This window comes from Lampetra fluviatilis, chromosome 28 (genome assembly GCF_964198595.1).
Source record: "Lampetra fluviatilis chromosome 28, kcLamFluv1.1, whole genome shotgun sequence".
In the NCBI taxonomy this organism is placed as follows: Eukaryota; Metazoa; Chordata; class Hyperoartia; order Petromyzontiformes; family Petromyzontidae; genus Lampetra; species Lampetra fluviatilis.
Genome location: NC_136302.1, coordinates 4,594,330 through 4,621,913, shown reverse-complemented (window position 1 = coordinate 4,621,913; position 27,584 = coordinate 4,594,330). Strand labels below are relative to the sequence as shown.

The window sequence follows — 27,584 nt, the reverse complement described above, 5'->3', positions numbered from 1 at the left end:
GACCCAGTCTTTGCACTTCCCCCGGGGTAATGACAGGAAGAATGGCTTTGTGCTGATTTTAGCATTGCTGAGAAATAGAGCTAACAGTGGCTCATGGCGGCATTAAAGATGTATGGTGATGTATTCGTAGCACGGGCCTCTTCCTGGTTTTGGAGTTGGAAGCAAACGGAGCAGGGTTAGCCCCACCGTACTTTATGACAAAGCGATGATTTAAAAGGAGAGGGGGGGGAAGCGGAACGTTAGTCGTTGCTGTTTTAGTTAATGAAACGCTGTTAAATAAGTTGTATTAGTCGTAATTTTCACTTGCAGCTTCGTTTAATGAGAGGACACAGGCTTTCGGTATGCTACGGGACGTGAATATGTTTGTTTTCTTTCTAAATAGATACAGGAACTTTGGGTGGAGCGGCGGCGCGATAGTTAGCACGCTACACAATGAAACCAACAACCCGAGTTCGATTCCCAACCGCGTCTAACATCGGTGGCGAGTGTGAATTCTGAACCGCACCTGGGTCCCCCTCCCCCTCCCCCCTTCAACAAGTGTGACTTCTGGCTTCACTTAAATTTCCCATTTGTACCAATAATTTTTAAATATAAAAAAATCACATTAAGTTGGTGCTCGAATGCTACACGTGTATAATCGCGTTTATGAGCAAAGTTAAGTTCAATAAAAGCACGTGGACCGTTCGCCGCTCATCAGGGCGCGTTATCGGTCGGGTAAAATGAGGGTACTCCCCCACCTCTTCCAAGACGTCTGGCCAGGCGTGGAAGAGTAGGCCAAATGCCCTCTTTGTGGGGCTTGTATGGACGAGCTCCATCTGGTGGAGGCTTTTGTTTCAGCAGTGGTGTGTGCAAGACTTTTCATGGCAGCGCCTCTTTCCAACAATTGCTGAAAAATCAAGAACATAGTGGGGTTTTTTGTTGTTGTTGTTCATGTATTCGTTCATGAACTACTCTGTAGCTCACTCAGTACAAATATGAACTTTGAGCTTTGATAGTCTAATGTTGTAAGGCGGCCTCATCTTGTTGCCCAGAAAACATGTCCTGCTGACGAATAACCTAGAGGGAGATTAATCTGGAACTTAATCTTTACAAATCAGAATTCTGCAAAACAGCTCACAGAAATGTGCACCCCTCTTAGCTGTAAGATATTTTCAAACAGTTAATTGCTAATTGGATATATTAGGCTCAGTAAATCCCAAATTAATTTATTACACGTGCATTTACAATTTCAGATGTACACGTGCTTATCGAATAATAGTTTTAATTGAGTGTATTAATAATGTATTTTATAAATTAAAAACATCGCTTCTGTGTAATCAGCCATTAGTGCTGTTTCAGCACACTGTTGTAGTGTGATAATTTGTTAAGACTACCACGCTGGATGTGAGCGCATCTCTCTCGAGTGCCGTAAGCACCATTGTGTTCGCTGATTTTTAATAATTGTGTCGAGGGTACGTACGTATCGTATTGGCATTCCCAGTAGGGCTCCCCTACAAAGAGTAATGTGCGCTCCATTGTAATAAATAAATGCGTAATGTTAGATGTATATGTTGTTTTATATTAATTGTGCTCACGCACGATTGCTTTCCACTCATCTTCTTATATTCACGTTTTTATTCTTATTTCTTCATCTTTGTGTTTTAGCCCGTCTCCCTTTCAGTATAAAACTACAGTCTCTATGGACTTGCATCTGCATCTGGGTATAGATTAAGTACTTTATTGCAGTTGTTTAGGTTATTGTGGACAAATAAGTGGCGATGTATCAATTGGTAAGTCAGCCACGCGTCCCCAACTGCTAACATATCTCCTGAAACTACTGGTGCTGTAGTGCTCTTAGGCAAAATAATGTGCCTATTTGTTTATTAAAATTACATAAATGCACGTCAATGTACCCTACATTTTAGCATGTAATGCATTGGGCATGTGATATTTTAACTCTATTTGGCTGGTTGTTTCATTTATTTATTTTAAATGAGAGATTTCAAAATTAATATTACACACACGTTAAGCTTACACAGAACATTACACACACGTAGAGTGTGATAGCAATGCGTTTTGTATCACAATAAGACTGAGCATGATGGCCAACAACGGCGTAGGGAGGCCTTCATCCAGCAGTGGAATTGACAACATTGCATTTGGAATGATAATATTGTGACCGAGGTAATCATGACCATTATTGTTGTTGCAATCTCATTTGTAAAAATTGGGAGTTTTGTAAAAAAATAATCAACCTCTTTTAAGTTTAAATGTCTGGGAATAAAAATTTTTTTTATGATAGTGAGACAGGCTTGCCACTGGGAATGCCTAATAACTGCGATGAGCAAAGCAGGCCAATCTATTGCACGGTGAGAAATAACACCCAGGTGCTTACTAATGGACCTGAAAAATATCCTTTGGAAAAGCACTTTTTTTTGTTTGCGTTTCTCCTTTTTGTTGATACAGTATAGCACTTTCCGGTGGTAGGGTTATTCAGATACAAACCCAATTTATTTTGAGCAGTGTGTGTAATTACCGATAACAAACCGCTGACAGTAGCCTTTCTGCGGGGCCTTTATATTCGTGCGTAGCTAAGGTCATGGAACTGTATGAACGGGTCAGTGAATATTTTACACTTGATATCGGTCCAATAAAAAAATGGTGTAATATTTTAAATTGGAAGCTATAAATGAAGTTGCAGCTGCAATGATGCTTTGATTTATGAGGTGATAAGTAAATCAAGCTTTTGGAAAGCTGAGGGTCCCGGTCACAAAAATCAGATAACATCTCATATTTTTTTCACGCATGATTTAAGGTGAGACATCTATTCCTTTATGGCTCAACATTTATCATGCAAGAGGCGAGGGAGGCGGTGGGCATGGACCAAATATATTAATAGAACAGGCCTGCTACATTCAATCAACAGAACATTCCATTAATTATTTTTTATTTACATATTTACTCTCTTGTATTACGAAATACGACCGTATCCATATGGGTAACTCAGTAGGCTGCGGTTAGTCATTGGGGCAGTTTGCATTGAGTCGTTGCTTTCGGTTTCACAAATGCATGAAAAGAAATCACTACCACAGGATCCTTACTCGAAGGAACTTACCAAAGCGTGGCTTGTTAAAGATAAGCATTTATTGGGCACATATATGCCTTCGCAACTCACCAACTCAAAACGACTTGGATCACTTCTCAGCCACCCATTTTCCCTGCCTGCTGCCATGGGCACCCCCAGTGGCAGCTCTCCCTGTGCTGCACAAATAAACTTGTATTGAACAGGTAAAGCCGACTGGTCTATTTTTGGCCACACATGATGATAGTTCACAAAGTGGTTTGTATCTTCACATGTGGGATTTTATAGTAGCAGCCAAATCATCTAAATGCGTGTTTCTCGATGAGAAAAATCCACATGACCAACGGGGTGTCCATGCAAACTCCAAATATACAGGCATTGTCAGGGTTGGGATCGTACCCATAACCCCTACCAGGCAAAGAAGAGAACATCTCGCCTCACGGCACTGGCTGGCAAGTGGCCATTAGTTTGCCAGGAAAGGGCTAAGTTATAATGTGGTCTTTCCCAAGAAAAATGTAACATACGTCATGTGGAAAGTAAAAATTCCGTGACATTTGCAAGAGTAGACGCTTTTTGTTCAGATAGGTGATCCATTAATCCAAAATTAGAAAATGTATACATAACGAAATTGCGTATAAAGTGGGAAAAACCCGTATATCCTTGTCTCTGAAGTAAAAGTAAGAATATTGATTGTTCCCATGAAACTCTGTGTACTGATTCGGCATATGTGTGTGTGTGTGCACGCGCACACGGTACACCCACCCAGGTGATCATTGTGGTTTATGTCTCTGGGAGGCCAGAGCAAAAGTACGGATAACGTGCAGCCAGCTGTCAATCTGCGTACCGCCCATTGTCATAAAGGAGGGAAAACATTACATTTGCCAGCTGCTCAGCGATGGCACATCTACCAGTAGCGTACAACGTGAAATCTCATTATTGCCATTCGCATTATTTTGGAGGTGGGTGACAGCTTTTCGTTTTATGGCGATTGCTACTGATGGCGACGGTGGATGGTTGAATGATAGGCGCGCTGCGGTTGTGAGATGTTAACTACCTGGCCTGGTATACAGGAGGTCGTGGGTTCGTACCCGACACTGATGATACCTGCTGTATATCTGGAATTTGCATGTTCTCTCCATGGTCGTTTGTATTTTTCTCCTGGTCCTCCGCTTTTTCCCTCCGCATTTAGAAACAAGCATTTAGAGTGTATGGCTGCTATAAATTTCCACATAAGCCACTTTGTTGGGATCTCATTTGTGGCCAGGTCGCTTCTGAAAAGAGCTATATAGCTCAGTGGGCCTTACCTGGTAAAATAAACAGAGTTTAGTTTTAGATAGTTCTTCATGACGAGCTAGGATTCCTTTTGATTTGCCCTTCTCAAAAGCTGTATACACTCCACCGCATGAATACTGAGCTGCATAGAACCGCATATGTTTAATCGCCTATGGTGTTCCTTGAAAATCACGAATGTGCATACCTCCTGGATGCCCCTTTGCAAATGATTCCATGTTAACTGTTTAAATTAATGTATCCAATACGTAGGCATGTGTTTACTGCCCATTGTGATGAAATTCACTGAATTATATGTGTAACTGTATTTTCAGCCCATTTCTTTGCCGCGTCTCTATCTCTTGTCTCGGTACATCTCTGTTGTCGAGATCTCTTCTGGCATAGTGGTTATGTCTCAATTCTCTACGTACTTTGTCTTCTTACTAGTAGCTCATAAAAAAAATTTGGCTTCGGGCATCCCAATTGGCTATCAGAAGGCACTGGTACCTATTCAGCCAAACCGTGTGCATTGCATTGTGTGCTTTTCATACAAACACGAATGAATTATTAACAAGGAAAGATGCATGAGTTACTCTCTGTCGACTGACTGAAATCACTGTTGTCAACCCATTATAAAATGGTGGCCACAGGGAAAGCACTTTTCTCATTCAGGATCCAATCAGTGGCCACGTCTTTTTTTTCCCCTTCAAAATGAGCACAACTTTAATTTGAACCTCGGAGCCAATTCCCGCCACCTCGGTAATGATTCATTACGAGTGATCATAATTGTTGATTAACGGGGTTTGTTGGTGCGGATCACAATTAATACATTTAAAAGTTGTTGGGTTTTTTGCGGAGTGTGAAGTTTCACTCTTTTACAGCTTCGCCGACTGTGTCAAAATATTCAGGGCTTCATCATTTTTCCCACGTGATGTTTCCATCTTCTTCTCCACTAATGTTATATTGCCCTCTGCAGGAGACGGAGTGACAGTGCACGAAGCCCACGTTTCGTGCGCACGTTTCCCATGACAATTTATAAATAAACAGCCTTGGAGAGTTTATCGATAATTGTAGTACTGTATGTATGCACATACACAATTCAGTACGACCTGACAAAATTGCGTGAAACCAATGCGTGCTTTTTTTAATCGTGAAAGGCGTAAATAATTGTGCAGAATCCTGACGTTTTTCTTTCACAAAGACCCTTGTTAGCAGTAGTGATAATAAGTGGCGTTCATAAAGCGCCGTTCTCTAAGATTATCAAGGCAAAGTACATCATGACAAAAATACATATTGTCAGGCCAAGTGGAGGAAAATTTAAGAAAAGACAAATAGAAGCTTAAATTTTGATTTAAAGCTTTCATGACTGCTGGGATTCATATTCTTGCTTCTTTCGGTAAAGTCACGTAGAAGGGAAATAATAAAAAAAATATGGTTTTATATTTTTAAATTATTATTATTTTCCCTTCTACGTGACTTTACCGAAAGAACCAATAATATAATTAGAAGCTTACTGAGAATGCCGAACGTGAGGGGAAGCTAAAGGCCGGCGCTGCGCTGCGTCACACCTCTCCGGCATGTGCTCTCGCTCGGGCTGTGCCGCGCACTCTCCAGGGCATAATGCCCGCAAACGCATTTCGCTAAATTTCGACGAATCGTTTGTTCGCTTTCCTGACCCAGCTCAAGGCACGCGGAGTGAAACGTCGGACGCCGTGCCGAGCGTGAACGTGGTACGACCCGAAGGCACGCCGGAGGGCCGCTTTAAATGATTAGAGCAGCTCGAATTATACAGTAATGCTTTTGTAATCAAATGTGACTTTATTAGACAACTGAATTTGCATTTTAATGTCTTGAGAAGACATTTTTTCCCCAATGAAGTTGTTGAATGGCATACTTGGTAGCTGGTGCCTGAAAGCAGTTCCCCATTACTGATGCTTGCTTTGACTTGAACAGTAATGGCATATTTATTGAGTGTCACACTCTGAAGGCAGTTTAATTGGGTTTAGAATATAAAAGGTTTATTGCCGTATATATTATTTAAATAGTCTCTAACCAACACAGCGCTCTGGCTGTATTTGCTATTATTCATTGAATCTAAAGAAAAGGTCGTATCTGCCAAACAATTGAAAGAAATACCCAGTACACATAGCACTCTTCTGTAAACTAACAGTATTTGAATAGTAATGTGAGGACATGCTTTTATTTTGGCAATTCCTCTATTATTTTGGTAATTGCTCTGTAAGTACCTCGCCTGGTATACGGGAGGTTGTGGGTTCGATCCCAACCCTTACGCCTATATATTTGGAGTTCTCCCCGTGGTCGCCTGGATTTTTCTCCTCCAGTTTTTCCCTTCACGTTTAGAAACAAACATGCGTTTAGAGTAGTTGGTTGCAATGAATTTCCACATGATGAGCCACTTCATTGAGCTATCATTTGTGGCAAGGTCGCTTCTGACAAAGAGCTATATAGCTCAGTGGGCCGTACCTGGTAAAATTAAAAATAGTTTTAGTTTAGTTTCCTCGTTTTCCCAGGATCATGGCTGTCCGGGGAAATATGTTCATCTTGCCAGAACATAAATCATTCAAAGTTCTGGTCTTTGTCAGTTTCATGTAGTTATTATCTCGTTTGATATTGTGAGATATTCTTATTCCTGTATGTATGTATCTATCCATAATACAGGGTTTTGGTTAGATCGCGTACATATGAATGTGTCATTAAACCTGCCACCACACGGGTGTGCTGAACTTGTAACGAATTGGCATGCTTTGTTTCCGTGACAAACCTTACTAATTGGCTGTGTCTGGTGGTGGTGGGTTTAATGACACATTTATATTCAGGCGATCTAACCCAAAACCCTCTCGTGGATAATATCGATCGCGAAAGCCTACGTGTTAAACTGTATGTATGTATGTTGAACGTCTTTCGCACCATACCGAGCCAACCGTGCTAATCGGAGCTGTGGGGAAGGACAACAAACTAAATACCACCGAGGTCACATCCCTCGTACCTTCAGGAAACATTTGCAACTCCCAGTGTTGATGGCCCATGCGTCTCTGCGACTGTGATGCGAGACATCGACAGATAATTCCGTGGCATTGCGACATTAACCATTCTGCTCCTTGTCTTCACCCCTTTGCTGGCGCAGAATCCAGACATAGTGCTGGTCCACTACCTGAATGTTCCAGCCATCGAGGACTGTGGGAAACCATGCGGACCAATCCTGTGCTCCATCAACACCGACCGGAAGGAATGGGCGAAGTGGTCACGCGAGGAGTTGGTGGGCCAGCTCAAGCCCATGTGTGAGTAATGTGTCAGTGCCCGTGCGTGCGGACAGGACAGGGGGGTGGGGGGGGGGGTGTCCCAGTCTTCCACAATTGGACTTGACAGAAGCCTCAGGTAGCAGCTTCGGCCAGCCGTCACTGATGAGAGAGAGAGAGAGCCCATGTTGCCATTCATTGCTTAGGTCACCTCTGTTTTATGCATTCGTTTAATTACAATTGTGTGTGCATATGCATGTGTGTATACATATACAGCGTGTAGATGCTGTCTCCGTGCATTCCTATATAAATGGCCACACATCATGAGCCATTGTGACAGAATGTAGTCAATGTTCGGTTGCCAAATTGCTCATTATTTACAATTGAAATCTCCTCATAAATAATGTCCTCAGTAATTACGTGCCGATTGCCCCAGTAATATAGGTCATCTATTTTGGGTCTAAGAGTTGCAGTTGTTTGTTCAACGATTTAGTTCTTTCGGACACTGCAAATGTGACCAAATGTTGTGTTCCTTGTTTAACATCTCCGTGTGAGCAGGTCTGTTTGACTGTGCCTGTCTGTTCGTCATCGTAATGGTGCTCGTCTACTCCAATGTGAAATGTTTCCACGTGCACAATATTCCTAACGCCACCTAGAAGCACATTTAGACTTCATTGGACACACACAGTCACGAACGGGGCCAATTCGCTTTAAGTTCGTTCACAAAGCGACAATGCATTGGCGCAGCTGTCCTACGTTGCAGTTGGGTTGCCATCTCATGGGTCAGTCACCGTCTTTGCTAATGTGTACCGGTGTCCAGGGACGGTCATTTTCCATTAAGAGTGCCATCCCTGCGCTTCCCTATGAACAACAATGAACATGGCATCCTTGTCAGCAATGCTCTATCCAACAGTGTCATGTGTTTCCAGAATACAATCATAATTGTCTCTAAGCGTCGGTGCTAGGATTACCTGTTAATCGACTCAATAATTAAATTGGGAAAAGTTATTTGGTTAGGGATTCTGTATGAGGATAAGCAGTCAGGCAGTGCGTAAACACTACTCTTAATTCCCTTATATTCAGTATGCACTTTTCTCTCCCTTGTTCAACATTGCATGTTCAGCTGTCGTATTTTCCTCGTCTTCAAAGTTGATATTCTGCCATGTAACCACGAGGTGGTGGCAACGTGCAATGCATTTCCAACATTCCTGCAACTCGACAGCAATGTCATATCTTATTACACCCTTCAAAGTCGATCTTCTTAATGCGTCATGCTTATTAATTATAACACCGACTTCATAGTGATTGACCTCCAGTATTAACCGTGTTCTTTAGATTATGAGCGGCTCCGGAAAGTAAAACGCACCTCAAACTAGCGCCCGGTGTCAATGCAGTCACACACATCTGGTCACGCACACACACACACGCACGCACACGTGTACCGGGTCATAAGACGCGGGGGGGATAGTGCGTCGTATAAACCGGGAGAATACGGTAATTGTAGGGTAATCACACAAAAGCACACGCGCACAATACTTTTCATAGACAAAGTTGCAGTATCTGATTATTATTTTTGTTAAAATGTAAATAGTATTGAAATAAACAAATTACATTGATTTCCAAACATAAGCCAACACATTGAAATCTGCTCATGTTAGCCATGGACGATTCATTGAAGTGAATAATCATTATCCAGTGCAACATCTGAGGTAATTAAACATAGTATGCAGTAGTTTTGCACATTACTATTCATTATGCCGTATATCTATCAGAGGACTCGTTCGTGCGTTTAAAAGCGATATGCACACCCCCTGACATTTCATCACCAAATAAGTAAAGTTTTGCTATGAAAACACACTGCGGTTTGGTGTAGAGAACATTCCGCGTGTTCTTTCACGGTTGGTGCGAATGGATACGCTGCACATAGCGCGGCTAATAGAAGAGGTCACTCTTTTATGTTATTAAAAAAGGAATTTGTAAACCGTATAACAACAACCGAGATTCATCCCCACTGTAATGGCTACATTAGAGGTTCGCTTGCCTCTCCAGGCCAGATGTCGGCTGTGACCGGATGCCTGAAGAGTAACCGTACGATACGAATGTTTTAAATAAATAAATACCGCAATTAAAGCGATTGATCAAATTATGCAGTAAACGCACGCAGCCTGTTTTTCAATCCACATCTGGACGAAGGCCTCCCCGCGTCGTTCAGGCAGTGAGGGTTTGTTTAACCATACTTCACCTTTGCCGGTCAGTGCACGTTGGTGAATGTGGTGGTGGGGAGGGGGTGGTGGAGGCAGAACAGCAATGGACTTTGTTGCACTTCCCTCTACTGCCCACGACGCCCTCAACAGCTGTCTGTCCGTTGGGCACGGTGTCCGTCGCCCATCTGAGCACGGCCCACGCTCGATCCGGGATTTGGCTTTCTGAGATCCGGCGAAGATTGGGCGCATCCAGGGTGATTCGATCGTAAGACGGTGCAGTTGATATTTTCTTTCCAAATTAAACACCGTACAAAATCCCTATATCTCACGAATGGCATCAAATAACATGATTTGATTTCGAATCGCAATTCGTCAATTTCTCTTTGCTCATATTAACCGATACGTAATCTTTTTCACGAACAAGACACAGTGCAAGCGAGCGAGCGAGAGAGATATATATGAATTACCATTCAATAACAGGAGATGCAACTTTGTGTCTGTGTATGTATATGGCCTTGCAGTCCATGGTATAAAATGGACGTGTGGAAATGGCAATGGAGCGAGTGAGTTTTCAGTGGAGCAGCTCGTTCAGCAGATCATGGACAGCCACCAAGCCAAGCCGCAGCCCAGGACACACACCTGCTTGTGCAATGGTAGGCAAACAAACACCCCGCCCAGGTATCACTGTCGCACCTGCATAGAAGGCAGCGTGTGGAGAGTGGTTCAGTATTGCCAGAGACCCAACGCTTTTACCCGGGGTTTCAATGCCTGCTTCGAATGGACTCGCCAACCCGCTGGAAGTTTTAGTGAAACGTTAGGACGATGCACAGTGCTTTTGTACGGCGTCAACGATAGCGAGTGTCATTTAGCCCCGCACTTTCCCCCCCCCCCCCAGTCGAGTGCTTAACTTGCCGTATTGCAAGACGCTCAGCAGATTTTCGATACGTTCAGCGCCTGAAAGATGAGACGCCCCCTGAGCTTTAAAGCGAGTAGTTAAATTAATACGCCGCAGGTATTGCTGATATTTTGCACACAGGGGAGGATCCTTCGTTCCGTCACCCCACGCGGTATCAAGCAACGGCCAACCATTTCCCCTACACGCAATGTGCAGGCTGCACACCGTCAGGGATCGCCGTTTGCACTGGAAATAAAAACAAAAATCCCATATTGGTTGATAATTGGGGGCCACGTTGCATGTTTCAATAATGAGCGAGTATGGTAACCTCCAGTGCTGTGGATAAAATGTCACTTTCTGACAAAGTAAAATTCCACACACCGGGATATAATTGTCAGTGGAGTTTATTCTCAAGCGTCCTGAACATTTTATAAACTATTAGTAGACAGTTGCATCAACAGTCTAACCATCGTCGCTAAATGTAGTGCAGTTACACAGCGAAGCAACTTCAAAATTTAGTGGTTAAATCCTGTATAGCCCCCTATGTGTGCTAGGAGGAATACAACCATAATGCTGCTTCAATGCAGCACTGGATAATAGTCTCTAGAGTAAGGGTTGCTTTCTGTGTTTTTTGACAATTCACTTAGATGTGCCATTGCAATAGGTCCCACAGCAGAAGCAGCAACGATAAGCATTGATTATAATGTGGAAGTTGCCAATTGATCCACGTGCGTTTTGAGTCATGGTCAGGCAGCCAATTGCATCGGGGGGGGGGGGGGGAAGGCACTCGAATTTTCCCTTGGAGTGTGTGGGCAGTCTTAAGCTAACTCACATTTAGTCCCTGGGCATACTGAACCACCCCTCGTGTATCTTGGAGCAGTGGTTTCCAACGATTGGCCTTGTGAGCAGGTTTCATTTTGTTTGGATGCATTTATTGCAATTTAGTTTGGCCTCCCGCAGTCTTACAAATGAAATAAATATTTCTGAACATAGACTGGGAAAAAATATACGTGTCCAAATTATTTATTGACAAGTGCTAAGCATTTTATGGCTGTATCGATTGGTAATTTGGGTTCGCAAAATTTATATGGACAGTTCAATTAAAGTGAGGTCGAATTAGAAAACATTAATAAAGTGAAGGAAATATTTGTGTTATTTATGATGAGTCGAGGCAAATTCCCAGGCATAATGAATAATAATAGAAATAGTTATTCAACTTCACAAACACAAAATGCCATACATTACTAGCACCAGAGTTAAAAAAGTTGTTTTATTTTATAAATAAAGCACCCCGAGTTGGTGTAGCCACTGAGAAATCTTGGGAACCACTGCCCAAGGATTTTATATAACAACCTACACATCCCTTCACTAACGGTGCATGGAAATGGCATGGTTATGTAAGAATATACCAGTATTATAATCACAATATGGAAATATGTTTACAGAAAAAGTGTTTTCAATGTGAGTGCGATACTTTGAAGGTGGCCTAAATTAAAAGCCTGCAGATTAACGTTTCAATAATACACACTTTGAACATATGGCATGTGATTGTAACCAATCTTAATGGATTAATGCATGCACATTACATTCATACCCAAGACTTACGCATGCCTCATATTCAATGTATACTCAATAAATAGTTATACATATATATGCACACACATATATTTGTTTTTACCAGATGTATATTACATATACCTAAGCAACATTAGAACAGAGGCTAGTGATATAGAGGGCATGGGTTAATGATCAGACGCGCTTCTGCAGCCGTCTGGAATGCTCTTCCTTCCGATATTAGGAAGCCACTGGAGCTATGCACTTTTAAATAATCCAGATTGAAAACTCATTTCTTTGGAACTGCTTTTTGCGTTTAGTTTGTTGTCCTTCCCCTGCGCCTCCAATTACCACGGTTGGCTAAGTACGGTGCAAAATAATTTCAACATACATAAATACGTTAACAGAATACATATTTGTGACGGATAGCTGAGCCTCACTAATGCCACAGTCGATGCATTCCACTGTTGGTTAATAGCTTGTGGTGGAGTTCAAGTTGTTTGGCAATTTTTGTTTGGCAATTGCATGACACAGTAATTCCACGTGAAAATGTAACGCGTGTTTTGGATTTCTCCAGTCTAAATAAATATTCTGATCCTGAATGTGTATCTACAAAGGATATGAGTCACTTATGAAGAGATGCGAGAGACAAAATAGCATTATTTTTACGAAGATACGCACACATTTTTGCAAATTGGCCACTATCTTTGGTACCTAATTGACAATATAAAAAAAAACAAATTAACAATATTCTTACATTTCCAAATCAGTAAACGTTTCTTTCACTTTTTAGGCATGCTCTTGTGAGTGGATGTTTGTTCAGAAATAAATAATTGTGTGACCGCAATGCGTGTAGGTAAACTTATAACAGACATGAGATGTATGTGACTTCTCGTATTTTTTGTATGTTATTGCAGTAGATCACGTGTTCACGATTTTAGAAAAAGATTAAGATCATCATACATTTGCCCAACACACAAAGAACACAATAATGTATTGCTCATTATTCACCAATATTTGTAGTTTTAACCATATTAGTTGTCAGACATTTGCTTTAGTTGTCAACAAGGATGCCCTGTCAAATTCACTCTCAACCCAATACACCGACTTGAGAGGTAACTTGAATATGACACCGGTACATGGTCACCAGGGGAGATAAGTGTGGATGTATAAAGCCCACGAGTAAACAGTGGCCAACATATATCCGAAAAAAATGTGTACGTGGCATTGAGAAGGAAGGGGTAAAAACAGTACATTGGGAGCACGCATGTGCTAGCCAACCAAATTCTCGCCCTAACTTGTGCTCCTGAACAAACTGGTAGGTCAATCGCTAGTAATGCTCTCCCACAGTAGCTGCACTTTTGCATACCTATCTCCGGCACTTCGCCAGGGCCCCCTTTACATTTTTACATTCACTGTACAGTTTTTACCGGGTGTACTGTTGTTCCAATGGATGTCGACAAAGCAGAGACTATTGAGAGAAGCAGGACAATGCTTTGACGACAAACCTCCATCGCAGGCGTTCGCAACTTGCGTTCAGATTCTCCAACCAAGATGCTGTTGCAGGCCTCAGATGTGCGTTGTGTTGTGTGACATCACCCCGCCGCTCGACCGCTTAGCGGGAGCTGCTGCGCTACAGCCCTGGATGTTAGACGATGTGTCCCATCAATTGGACTGCCGCAATGACAGCACCATGCTGGATATCGCGGTGATAATCGATAGCGATGAAAACAGAAACTAAATGACAGTTTTTTCAGAGGGAATTTTTTCCACGGAGACATTTTTATTCTGGCTTCCCGGAGAAAATGCACCCGGGTGGGCGCGAACATCTATAACCTCCAGTCCTGTCCATTGTGCGCTTCTCACTCGCGCCATTGTCTCTCGTTGAACGCTTTCACGCGCCGCCACTGTTCCCTCTCGCCCCGCCATTGTTATTGACTGCTTTCTTCTGGTTAGGGGCTGCAGGGAGCACACCGCACAAGTGCAACAGCACGAAGCACCGCATCATCTCGCCCAAGGTGGAGGCAAAGGGCGGCGGCGGCGCTGCCGCACAGGCCGCCCTCACCGAGGTACAGAACATCTCCTCCGCCTCCTCATCCACCTCCTCATCCACCTCCTCGTCCTGCGAGACCAAGTGCGAGACGGAGCCGAGCAGCTGCAGCCCCGGCCAGGAGAGGCCCATGGGGAAGGGCTCCAAGGCGAGCCCGTCGCCTTCCCCACCTTCTTCGTCCACCTCGGCGCTGCAGCAGCAACAGCTGCAGCAGTTGCAGCGGCAGCAACAGCAGCAGGGCGGCAGCAGCGAAGTGGTATCGTCGTCCACCTCCGAGAGCCAGGTGGAGATCCCGGACACAACGCAAAACTCCCCGCTCGGCTCCGCCAACAACTTCTTCGGCGAGGCGGATGGCCTCGCCATGGCGGCGGTGACGTGCAGTCTCCCGCAGAACGCCGTCATCTTCATGACGGGCATCGCGGGCGGAAAGCCCGTGCCCATATCCACCGCGCTGTCCGGCGGGCAGCAGTTCATGTCGCTCGCCGCGTCAGCCGGCGGCCAGGGCCTGGGCCTCACCGTCAACCAGGAGCTGTCGCTGGAGTCCGTTCGACCGAACCTGGCGCTCCCGCCGACGGCCAACCACGAGCTGTCGGGGCTGGCCGCGGGGTCGAGCTCCGAGCTGTCGGGCCTGACCCTGCTGCCGCACGGCGGCCTGGACTCCGCCCTGGCGCTGGCGGGGGCCGTGGCCGTCGACCACCACCAGAGCATGGACACCGGAGACGGTGGCGGCGGTGGCGGGGCCTCCATCATCAGCACCCCGTCCACGTTCGACCCCGACGCTTTCCTAAACAGTCCCAAGCAGGGCCAGACGTACGGAGGGGGCCTCAACAAGGACTCCATCAACCCGGGGTACGCGTCTCCGGGCGCCGCCGAGGCTGTCTTCAGCCCGGCAACGGGACTCATTCATTCGTTGAAGACGGAAGTCAAAGGAATGGATCACCAAGTGGACGAGGAGTACGGAGGGATGATTGTCTCGTCCGATCCCGTTGCCTCCACGCTTAAGCCAGACAACCAGTTGCTTATCAACTCTGAGTCGACCAACCAGATTATTAAGGGGACGTTGATCTCCTCTGGGTGCCTGAGTCCCTCTACGACTCTGGAGAATATGGACTTCAGTAGCCTTTACACACACAAGCCTTATTCAGCCATCACATACACGCACCTTCCTGCCAGCCCCCCTTCCTCCTTACAAATCCAGCACCAGCAGTCACAGCAGCAGCAGCAACAACAGCAACAGCAGCAGCCGTCTCCTGGGTTTTTCACATTGCAGGAGAACCCCACAAAAGAGGAGCATCAGCCGCAGCAGCAGCAACAACAGCAACAACAACAACAGCAGCAGCAGCACCTTGGCTGCAGCAAACCGGCGAGCCCGCTCACCCAGACCCAGGTCCTGAAGACGGAAAGTCCTACGCAGTTTTCAGCAGTGTGTGCTGGAGTCAATGGCAACGGGCCTAGTGTCAGCGGTGGAGTGAGTGTCCCTTCCCCCAGTGTGAAATCGGACCCAAGCTCCCCGGTGCGATTGTACCAGTACCAGCCGGAGCTGCAGGCAATGCCCCAGCAGGACGTGGAGACGGCCATGGACACCTCGGTGTCCGTGAGCGTACACTCGTCGACGGGCGACATCGCGATGGCGCCCAAGGTCCCGTCGGACGCCGGGCGGCAGTTCTCGGAGCCCAAAGTGAGCAGCAGCAGTAACGGTGGCACGGGGCTAGCGGCGCTGCAGGTGAGTCCAGATAAGGCGTGCGTGACGCGGAGTGCAACGTCACGTGTCCGACTGTCACCTACCCCGCCAAGACCAATTAACCACCCACACCCATGACCCATGACAATATTATTAATATCGATACTATAATACAACAATCGGCTGATAATATATTTAATCTCACTAAAACTAAGCAAATTTAGGAATTCTCCAGACTACAAAACAAACAAGTCCCAAATAATAACGAACAATTTAAAAACAAAACTGTAATGAACTTAACTAACACTGATTTAACCAGTGACATGATTTCCGTCCTTTCTAAAGGCCTTAACTTTTCCATTGCCCCACGCACAATTCCAGTAGATGAGATAATTGCCAAGGTGGAATCAGCGATAAGGCATCTTCCACATAACGAGACAGAGAAGACTAGATACGAGGTTCCCAAAATAATTGAAAATAGCAAAATACAAAAAAAAGATATTAGCTTTGGTGAAGCATAAGACTTAAGAGAGCTTCGATTAAATAAATGAATTCAAATTCTGGCAGCTGATAAAGGCCGCACTACTGTAGTGATGTTGTAGTGATGTCCTGATCAGATTATGATAATACAATTAAAGATTTATTGGAGGAAGATATCTACATTAAAATGTAACGAGATCCAACCAATACTTTAGAATTCAAGACTTCTGCAATCATTGCAAATTCATTAATCCCCAAGAAGGAGCAATACCAAATTAAGCCACGGGCCTCAAAACCTCCAAGATTTTATGGGCTACCAAACATTCATAAAATCGGTATCCCATTACGACCCATAGTAAGTACAATAGGCTCTGCCACATATAAATGAGCAAAATATGTAACGAAACAAATATAACCCTACATTGGTAGGACATCTTAATTTATAAGAAATTCAGAACATCTTGTGAATGTGATTAAAGATATTAAACTTAACCCTAATGATATTCTGGTAAGTTTTGATGTAATTTCTCTGTTCACTAAGGTTCCAGTTAACGAGTCACTTAAATTACTTGATACACTAGTAAAGAAGACAGGTTTACCAGAACATATTCCAAAACTAGCCGGCCATTGTCTAAATAACACTTACTTCTTATGGAGAGGGGATTTCTTTAAACAAAAGGAAGGAGCAGCAATGGGCTCTCCTTCGTCTCCTGCTTTTAGCAAATCTGTACATGGAAAACTTTGAAACAAGAGCACTTGCTTCAAGTACATTCAAACCATCTTTTTGGTTTAGATATGTTCATGACACTTTGGTTGTCTGGCCACATGGTAAAGATAGACTTAATGAATTTTTTAATAATCTCAATACACAAAACCCAGCCATTCAGTTCACCATGGAAATGGGGGTGAACAACACACTCCCCTTCCTGGATATTTTGCTTGGACGTGGTCAAAATGGCTAAATAACACACAGCATCTACTGAATGCAGATTCGCATCATCACCCAGCACAGAAATACTCTCCCATCAAGACGCTCAAACATCGGGCAAAGACAGTGTCAGATGGTGAAAGTCTTAAGGAAAGACATTACACATGTTAAAGAAGCACAAATTAAGGGAGTATTGAATGCCAAACCAAGACCGAACAACAATACTGCTGAAAGTGATCAGATTATCAAAACAATTCAAATACCATATATCTCGGGAGTTACTGACAAATTAGCCCGTGTTCTGCAAAGCAAAACATTATAGTGAGTTTTGGTATGGTACACAAAATTCAAAAACTAGTGTCTTATACTAAGATTAATTAGCGAAGTAATCAACAGAAGGTGTATATCGGATCGATTGCTTATACGGTAAGTGTTATATTGGACAGACGGGATGTAACATTAGCGTAAGACTAAAAGAACACCAAAGGAACATTACATTTTCCCAAACACAGTTGTCAGGAGTGGCAGAGCATGCTTGCCAACAAGGACACTCAATTGATTTGGATAACGTTGAAGTGTTATGCAGAACTAATTATTACTGGCCAAGACTAGTTAGTGAATCAATCGAAATTGAGAAGAATTCAAATAATTTCAACCGCTGTGATAGCTACAGACTCAGCGCAGCCTAGAAGGGTATGTTTAAGTAATACACAACACATTGCAATTCCTTACAGGTGAGTCACATGCTAAGGTGGCTAATTACTGATCTATTACATAATTGCATACACCCCCACTTCCGCCTCTGATCTCGAAACCTGATTTCGTGACGTAACGTCGCCAACCATGCTAATCCGAGGTGCAAGATAATCTTGCAGATTATTGGCAGTGTTACACGTAAAAGACAAAGGTGGTGCAGTGGTGCAAAATATAGTCAAGTTCTGCAATTATCGGGGCTCTACGAAACATTTCACCATTATTGAGTCGTGACAAAGCCAACACGGTGGCGTGTAGCATAGTATCAACAAGACTCAGTTATTGCAACTCACTACTCTATGGCACGTCTGGCAAAACCATTACCATGCTGCAGCGTCTACAAAATTCTCTGGCACTTGTCGTGACGGGGTACTGCAAGATCTGACCATGTCCGTCCAGTGTTCGCCGAGCTGCATTGGCTTCCTGTTGCCAAATGAATACATGATAAGGTCGAACTCATTACACACGAAGTGCTTGCCACAAATGAACCACAATACCTTTCTGATCTCATCAAGGAGCATAAACCATCACGCGAGCTCTGGTCATCCTCGCAGCAGCAGTGGCTTTTGGCTAGCCATCAAAAAAAGACGGTCAATGCATTGCGTGCTATCAGGTGTGTTTCTGCGGCCGTCTGGAATGCTACTGGAGCTATGCACTTTTAAATCTATATTGAAAATAATTTTTTTAACTGCTTTTTGTGTTTTGTTTGTTATCTTTTTCCCGCACCTCCTATTAGCACGGTTGGCAATGGTGTAATGTACGGTGATTATTTAACTATTGGCCTTAAAGGTTAAGCTTATTTTGGTATGTGATCATTCTTCCTTGGTGCTGCATTACCCGCGTGGTGTTCTAGGTGTCAATTTATTTTGACAAGTTAAGCACGCAAAACGATCTTGGTATGCCAGTAATAGGACGAGGCATTACAACACTTAAACCAGTAGTTCTTCTTAACCTGGGGTGCACGCACCCCCTGGGGGTGTGAAATGCCCTTTCTGGGGGTGCGGTGACATGCCAGATGTTTTTAGAAGGTAGATCATCGAAACACAAATTAAGCAGGGCACGTAAGTACAACTAATTTGCTTAATCAAACCTATGTATTTATTAATATTATACACATTTTTACGATTGAGAACCAAAGGGGTGCAAGGCTGCAGTAAATGTTAAGAACCGCTGACTTAAACTGTGGAAGAAAACGTACCACGACAACAGATGTTTTCAATGACATAGACGGTTGTTGTTTTTTTCCCTTCATTATATGCACAGTATACATTTCAGAGACTGTGTGGCTACATTCTCAGCAGCAGTGAGCAGCAATAATCCATAGTTGTACTGCACTTCTGCGCTTCCTCGTCTCTGCCTCCTGCCTTTACGTACCAGCGCTGGGCAGCGTGGTGAAGTACGGTCAGAATAGCCACGTGCGCCATGCGCACGGTATGGGGGAGGCCGTCATCCAGCAGTGAATGAGTGAATGAATACATGAATTGCTAGTGCTGCTTTCGGATTGACGCTGATCAACGTTCTTTTTCTGCAGGCGGGCAATGCAGGAGACCTGTATAACATGGTGCAGAGCGACATGGCCAGTGCGTCAGCCAGCAGCGGGACGAGCTCTGGCGGTGGCGGTGGGGGAGGCGGTGGTGCATCGAACATGGAGATCAACCTGGAGCAGTTTGACCTGACCTTCGATAGCCAGTTCCCTGACCTCATGGCCGACTTCATGGCTACGGACTCTGGAGGTAACACACATGCGTGTCTACGTGCGTGCCTCCCGTAGATAACAAAGTGAAAGAGCTTATTTCAGGCAGCGGAGAATGAAGTCGCGTCCATTCTAATCGTGTAGAAATTTATTAAAGTTGACAAGACACTATTATATTTATGTATGTCTGCCTAGTCTTATCTTGGTGTGAGTGGCAGTCAAAATGTTTTGAGAACAGGATATTAAAAGTACTTGCATGCCTCGATTAGCAAGCATTACTTTTTTTTTATCAGTTATTCTGAACATCAAATTATATTTTGTAATACTTTTGTAGGTTACGATTTCAAATTTAATTCACCTAATATATCAGTGCCTGTGTGTCTGGTTTCAAATCCCAGACAGCTGCCAAGACATGAGAATAGGTTTTTTCCCCATTTTTCTGGCAACAAAAAAACACCTTTTACAAGGATTAATTTCTGCATTAACCACAATACTCGTGGTCAGAATGCAAAAAAAAATACTCTGATAATGTATGCATTGTCTTTGAAACTGATTGGTCCACACCAGAGACGGCTTTATTTTTAGCCTCGTCTCAAATGGTGTTAGACCAGAGGACGCCAAAAGGCGTACAGCACAAAGACAATGCACAATCAGAGTAATGAGAGCTCGGGGTGAGCATCAACATCATGGGACCTCTTTTGCCAATACCAAAATATGAGAAAAAACTTATTCTCATATTTTGGTACTGGCAAAGGAGGTCCCATGATGTAGCTGCCAAGACATTGCACCCTCTTCTAATGTAGAGTGAGTTGATTCTATTACAACAGTTGCACATGAATGCAAATAATAAATAACTGATGTACTTTCCGGGTTGCAACGCGTGTTGTTCAACATAATGCCTGACGTTCCGTTCCATGTGCTGGGGACTTCATTCATAACTTAATTAAGTTAATGATTTCATTAAGTTCCTCAAAAAGCTCCAGGCTATATAGCACAATCTCAAAGCCTGCCCAATAGCTTTTCATCTGCATCGACTTAGCTTTGCTCTGAACGACTTCTTCTGTTAATGCAAATGTCAATATGTTGAGGACTGCTATCCACAATCAGTGAGGGCTTCAGGAGAGACAGTTTGTGTCGTTTTGCTACTCCTCCATTGGAGGAGCGCAGACTACAGTGGTTTACTATAAGGTAACCCATAGTTTGGGTTGCATGGCCACAATCGCACTGTGGCCTGCCTGAACATGCAATGACACTGATTTTGCAGGAAGCTATACTGTTAGGAACCACCTGGTTCCACCAGCGCACAGGGGATTAATGTGTCCGTCCGTCGTGCATCCAAAAATGGGAGGGGTGGGGCTGGGTGGAGAGGGGAGGGTGGGGAGGGGCTTGGTGGGGAGGGGAGGGTGGGGAGGGGCTGGGTGGGGAGGGTGAGGCTGGGTGGGGGGTGGGAGGGGTGGGGCTGGGTGGGGAGGGGCTGGTCACCCCGTGGTGCCCTTATAAAACTCAACGTTTAACCTACTCACGCCGGCTTGTGCCCGCCCTCACAGTCGGCCATATTTGCGGAATACACCACACCGCCATTGACCCTGGCCATTGACCGAGGAACCCAACGTTCCTACCAGCTCCCTCCGCAGGAATGTGTTATAAGGGTATAATCGCACCAGACATAGTTGTCCGGTGTCACCTGTGATTATTACAGGCTGCAGATGCATAAGAGCAATTTTATGACAATAATCACTGTCATTGTTCACTGGAAACAGGTTTGATGAGGAGAAAATGTAGTAACTTTGTGTGGCAATGACATAGTGACATAACAATGTAAACAATACACCCCCTTCACGTATTATCCCTCCACGTAAAAAAAATACGAGTCTTTTTTTAGACATCCCATCAACCGCATGGCCTTCTGAGAGTGTATTACTTTCAGCAGCATTCGTTCAACGCAAGCAAACTCTCGACTGGTTTTGACATTGAGCGTCTCATCAGCAGAGTTCGGCTTGCACGAACCAATGCTGTTGAACTCTGACAGGTGTTTACATGTGGCAGCTTTCAGCGGACTCATCTTGTCAGTTCACTCTTTGTGTCTAGCGGCGCGGCAGGTGGTGTGGCAACCATTCCAAGTTACTATTTTTGCCGGCAACGACTTCCCTAAAATTGCCCCCGAGTGCTTCGTGACCTCAAGGGGTGACGGAATATAATCCTGTGTTGGTCACGTGAACTGTCACTTACCTAACGATTTTTAGTGTGTTTATATTGTGACAGGAGGGACATTGCGATTTATCTGGGTGTGCGTAGCAAAAATATGACTGCCTGTTGGTGGAATGGACTGACAAACATTGCAGACTATGACAATAACAGGAACAATACAGATGATTAATAGTCATTCTGATAGTCATACCAATGGATAAAATGACCATAATTCTACGACAGTTAGTTAGGCATAATGAAATATGCTTAGCCCAGGAAGAGCTATCAAAGGGTGGTTTGATGCAGATTACAGAGCGTTTTATTTAATCAATTATATGCTCGTAATGCAATTCACTTAAATGAGGGTTAAATCATTGGAAGACAATGTTTTTTTCTCAAGCTCTTCTTGGAAAAGATCTACCAATTGACGTTGACAACCAAATGTGTAGCACAGATAGCACAGAGGACTAGGCCATTTACTTGCACTTATAGTGGCAATCACGTAAAACTGAAATTAATTCGGCAGGCATGAGGATGCCCCATAAAGCGTTCTGTAGCATCGTAATGGAATTTCAAACTTCTTTGGAGTCCAAAAGGATGTGTTTGAAATCGGCTAGATTGTTTTTCTTTTGGAAGCACTATATTAGAGCAGAGACCCGGGCATGACTGGCCTGAGAGCCGAGTTTAATTTTGGATTCACGATGAGTGAAGATAAATTGGAATTCATTCCACACTGGTGATGGTTTAAAAGTATCAAGTGTACATTGAGTGTAGAAGTCTCTCTTACCACTCACGTGCCCTGTAGTGAGCCACTAAAAAAATAAATAAAAATCTTTCTCAAAACTAGCGCTATTAACTTATAATTCATGATACCGGATTGGAAATATGTTTTACATGTAGCTGCTCTCTTGCAATATGAAATTACGTGTTTTGTGGCATCTGATGCATGGGTCATGGACAGTATTATTTAAAAATTTGCAACAATGCATGCACGATCTTGTCAGTGTGAGTGGGGTACTCTTGAAGCGACTCGCTTGTTCTACTTTAAGCGGGAGGAAAGTTAGATCTGATTGTTGAATGTTGTCATTCAGAATACATGAAACTTTGTGTTTTAAAGTTGCAGTATCACAATATGAGGCCTACGTGATAGTAAAACACGTGTGTACATATGTTTCGACGTCTAATCCTGACTCTTGCACAGTAGACTTAAGATTGTACATAATATATGTATGATTATAATTAATATTGTGCTGGGTTTTTTTCTTCTAAGGTTTTGTTTTACATTCCCAGCTCTTTACGTTTTAATTAACCTGTCCACGTTGTACTTTCACAACATTGCGAATATATTACACATTTAAAAGTAAGACACGCGGCAACCTTTCTATCGGCGAGTAAAAATACAAAATAACTCATGACCTGTCATACATAATTTTTCTTCGCGTGAAAAATGACAACAGTTCATTGTTTCTGAAGCTATTGCAAAAAAATCAGTCTTACCCTGGGTCCCGCCTTTTGTCGTTCTGCACCATCCCTCCAGGTGGAGGCTCCCGCAGTCTTTACGGCCTGCAGGAGAGGCTCATCGAGGGCAGCAGCAACGGTGGTGGCGGAACTGTGAGCACTTTCACGTCACACGTCCCCATGAACTGCACGCAGCCACAGCAGCAGCAGCAGCCACAACAACAGCAACAGCAACAACCACAGAGTCAACAGCAAGCCCAGAATGGGCTACCTGGCCTACAGCTGAGCACGGCTGGCAGCTCGGTTTCATTTGTGGGGATGGCTGGTGTGGAGTCGCCGCAGGGCATGGTGGGAAGTGATGGACATGGGGCCGGCACTGGGCAGCTGGTGACTGTGACAGATTTTTCCCCGGAATGGTCCTACCCTGAGGTGAGTGTCTTATATCACATGTATTTTTCATTTTGTCATTTTCTTTTATCACGGGTGCTGAGCACAGGCCCAAAGGCCCTGAAACACTGAGCGGCCAGCAATGAACAGCGGTGTTGAAGGTGTCGCAGAATAAATGTGCGATCGGTTTAATATGTTTCTTGAATTGAGCACGGTTGTAAGACTTTGGGAAAATAGTCAATGGACAGGGAATTCCAATCTCGAGCATTGCGGGGGAAGAGAAGTAGAAAGAGAAGCTATTTTGACTCGCGGTATGTTTTGGATGTTGCAATATGCCGAGGATTTCATTAATGGATTCCACTCCTCCACAAACGTTTGTTTCACGAAAATAATTTGGGTGCTTATTTTCCTGGTGTGTTTGGGTTCTGTCTCACTTGTCTCACGCCTCTGTTTTATTTGTTACAAATAGGGGTGTTGGGGCTACTCGTGCCATTGTAATTCGATGGCATGTGGAGTCGTTGGAGTTTGTAAACACTCAGTAATGCACTTAACTCAATGCCGAAACACAATACAGTCCTACGCTGTGACACTCACCACCCAGGAGAGTTAAGTTACGCGCAGCCATCTTGCCAGCGATGCGCTATGCTGATTTCGTTTGCGTCGACCTAAATATAAATATATTTGTCAGTGTAACTCCGTTTAGCGTTCAAAGTGGGGTAATCTACTCTCCGAGTTTTCCGCCCACTTTTATCTGTCTGTGCAGAGCTTTGAGTGTTACCAGCCCCTCTCCATGTCGGGGGTTTTTTCTCCGGGACACTTGATTTGATTCGTACATGGAGCCAAACACTCATGAATGGAGGAGGTGCGGGGGAAGGAAGACAACAAACTAAACTACTTTTTGTGTTGAGTTTGTAGTGTTCCCCTCACACCTCCGATTAGCACAGTTGGCTATGTACGGTATGAAAGAAGTTCAACATATGTACATACTATGGAATTGGCCAAACAGCCCATTTATTGTAGGAGACCCTCCAAGCAAAAGCAATCTTGACACCCAGCGAAGCTCTCCTGGGTGAATCGCAAGTATCGATTTGGCATTGAGACTTTGTCAGAAGCGGGGTCACGTTTCCGTTGCTCGCCGTGTTCGTGGATAACCGTGTGTCCCCGCCCCAGCCACGTATGGTGGGTCCATCGGCAGGAGCGATGCGAGCACAGCCGCGCATGATGATGACATGGGTGCAGTGAAACGTCCCAATTGCCTCATTAGACCTAAGGAGATGCGTGGGGTGGCAGGTGGGGGGGGAGTTGCTCTGCTTCTTCCACACATCCGCAGGTTGATGGTGAAAGTGTAGAAGTTTTTCGTGATATTATCTTTTAGGTCTCTGCTGGCCCGCTTGCGTTGCCATATTCCTAGACTGCGCGCACTCGGCGCGCAATGCGCGTGATTGCTTTGCACTGAAACACGCCTGAGCAAGCAGTGGACCGAGACCAAAGAAAGGGCGGCCCCCCACCGTGTTCATGCGCTTTTTATTTATCTGCTCTGAGCAAACACTGTATTGTGATATTATTTGTAAAAAAAAAAAAAGGTTCGTTATTAATACGTCACATGATATATTGTTTGAGTAGTAAGGTTGTTCAGTGAGTTAATCCGCATTTGACGTAGATGGATAGAATAGCACTTGATTCACTAATGTAATGACATTTGTCATCTTTAGCATATGTAATATTTACACTATTCGTTGAGGTTTATTTTAATTAAGTTGATCTCATATGAACAGTGTATATTGACGTGCACAGTAATGAAATCGCAATAACTTGTACTCGGTCAAAAAAAGTATAACAGAATACTAATAAATCCATCACTTTCTATTCACGTATTCTTCTCAGGGAGGAGTGAAAGTTCTTATTACGGGTCCGTGGAATGTGAGCAGCGACAGTTACAGCTGTCTCTTCGACCAGATCTCCGTCCCTGCGACGTTAATTCAGAGCGGGGTGCTTCGCTGCTACTGCCCAGGTGAGACCATCACACTCGTCTACATTTGTAGCGATGGATCGTGGGTAGAGGGCGGGGTAGGTCAGGGGGTGCTGGTGCTGTCCCTCATAGGGACCGTCTTAAAGCCTTCTGCGCACACGCTCCCAGCCCATGCCGGCTATTGCTAATGTTACATGTTATAAAGAAGAGTACCCTGTGGATGAATAGCGGCATTGAGTCGAGAAAAAATATTTTTACCACTGAACTTAATACAGGGAGCTCTAGAGAGCCCCTCTAGAGCAGTGGTTCTTAACCTGGGGTGCACGCACCTCCTGGGGGTGCGAGATGCCTTTTCTGAGGGCACGAGAACATGCCAGATTTTTTTTTTAAACACAAATTAAGCACGGGCACCTGAGTACAACTACTTTGTGTCATCAAACCTATGTTTTAACATTATACATGTTTTAATGATTGAGAACCAAGGCTGCAGTCAAGGTTAAGAACCACTGTTCTGGAGGATATCTTGGCCAAGTCTTCCATACTGGCCAAATGTCTTCAAAGAGGCTGGTGTACCCACACTTTACCCCCACCACACCGCGACCTGCCGACCGACTAACTTTTTGTAACCCATTTTACTGATGGCTGGACTTAGGTGGGGGGGGTGGGTTTAAGAAAATTTGCGCCATCGTTTCACCCATGTATGAAAAAAACAAATCATCCACCACACTTTTTTGAAAGCGTAAACTGACAACGAAAGGGTTCAATTTTAAGAACACGTGTCTTGAAAGTTCACGTTTCTCGAGCAGCCAAGCGGTGTTAAAAAATAAGTCTGCATCTTGCAGTTATTTTATTTGAACGTTAATTTGACCTCAAGAGAGAGAGAGCCACGTACAAACTGCTCACTAGCTGAGTGTACAGCGGTAGAGCATCTGCCGCTGCACTGTCTTGTGAGATGCACATTACATTCTGCACTGCTCCTACGTTGACAAAAAAACCAATCCCAAACAATGTTTTAATGAATTTAAAGTCAAATGAAAACTCGTGAAAATCAACAGCTCTTATGTAAGTTACGTATTTCAGGTTCTTTTCATGGGTTCCCGGCTTGGTTACTCATGAAACAATAATATTTTTTAATAATTCAAGAGCATTCTATTAATATCACTACTGACACCACTGCGGAGTGATCTTGACTGATTGTTAAAGGTATTTATCCTACAGTCCTATTCAAATTTACCCATCGCCTTCGAGTCACGAAACAAAACAAGAGTTTCGAAAATCTAGGACGGCGGTCTGCGCCACGTCTCACAATGGCTTTGCAGAAGTGGTCTTTTACGACCCTTCTCCGTCAGCTCACTGCACTTGAGAACCCAGTTTAATCACAGGAGGCCTGTCTGGGTATGGACCCAGGGTCTCAGTGGCGCCAGCTCCAGTGCCCTGCCCTCTTGAGCTGCCTGGTCAACTCCTGACCGTGATTTCCTCGTCTTGCACCCTGGCATAAACAGCTCTGGCTCTGTCAACAAGATAATTACTCTTTTTCCTTGGGTTTGCATCTTCCTTGAAGAGGCCCTGTGGATTTCCATACAGGATTTCACAGCCGGTGCTTGAGGCTGCTCTGTGCTGCTTTTAAAAAATGCGTGGGAATCACATGCTTATGTTATGAATTACATTTGATTAAATGCCTACTGTAGAAATCACATAGATATTTTTCTTTTAGTTAATTCGGGGAATGAAAACGGCCATCAAAATATGATCTCACCA

At 44.2% G+C, this 27,584-nt stretch overlaps 1 protein-coding gene across 12 annotated transcripts in view; it reads left to right on the top strand.

Annotated features, from left to right (window-relative positions):
• Positions 1-27,584, top strand: part of LOC144942709 (calmodulin-binding transcription activator 1-like) — a 529,165-nt gene that overhangs the window by 357,122 nt on the left and 144,459 nt on the right. For 9 of the 12 annotated variants that reach the window (XM_078869561.1, XM_078869566.1, XM_078869559.1 and 6 more), the window contains 6 exons: positions 7,476-7,629; positions 10,313-10,444; positions 14,197-16,013; positions 19,664-19,865; positions 23,550-23,899; positions 25,742-25,868. In XM_078869561.1, the coding sequence (XP_078725687.1) occupies positions 7,476-7,629; positions 10,313-10,444; positions 14,197-16,013; positions 19,664-19,865; positions 23,550-23,899; positions 25,742-25,868 (2,782 nt within the window). The remainder of the gene's footprint in view (positions 1-7,475; positions 7,630-10,312; positions 10,445-14,196; positions 16,014-19,663; positions 19,866-23,549; positions 23,900-25,741; positions 25,869-27,584) is intronic. The other 3 variants (XM_078869556.1, XM_078869567.1, XM_078869565.1) reach the window with 3 other exon arrangements.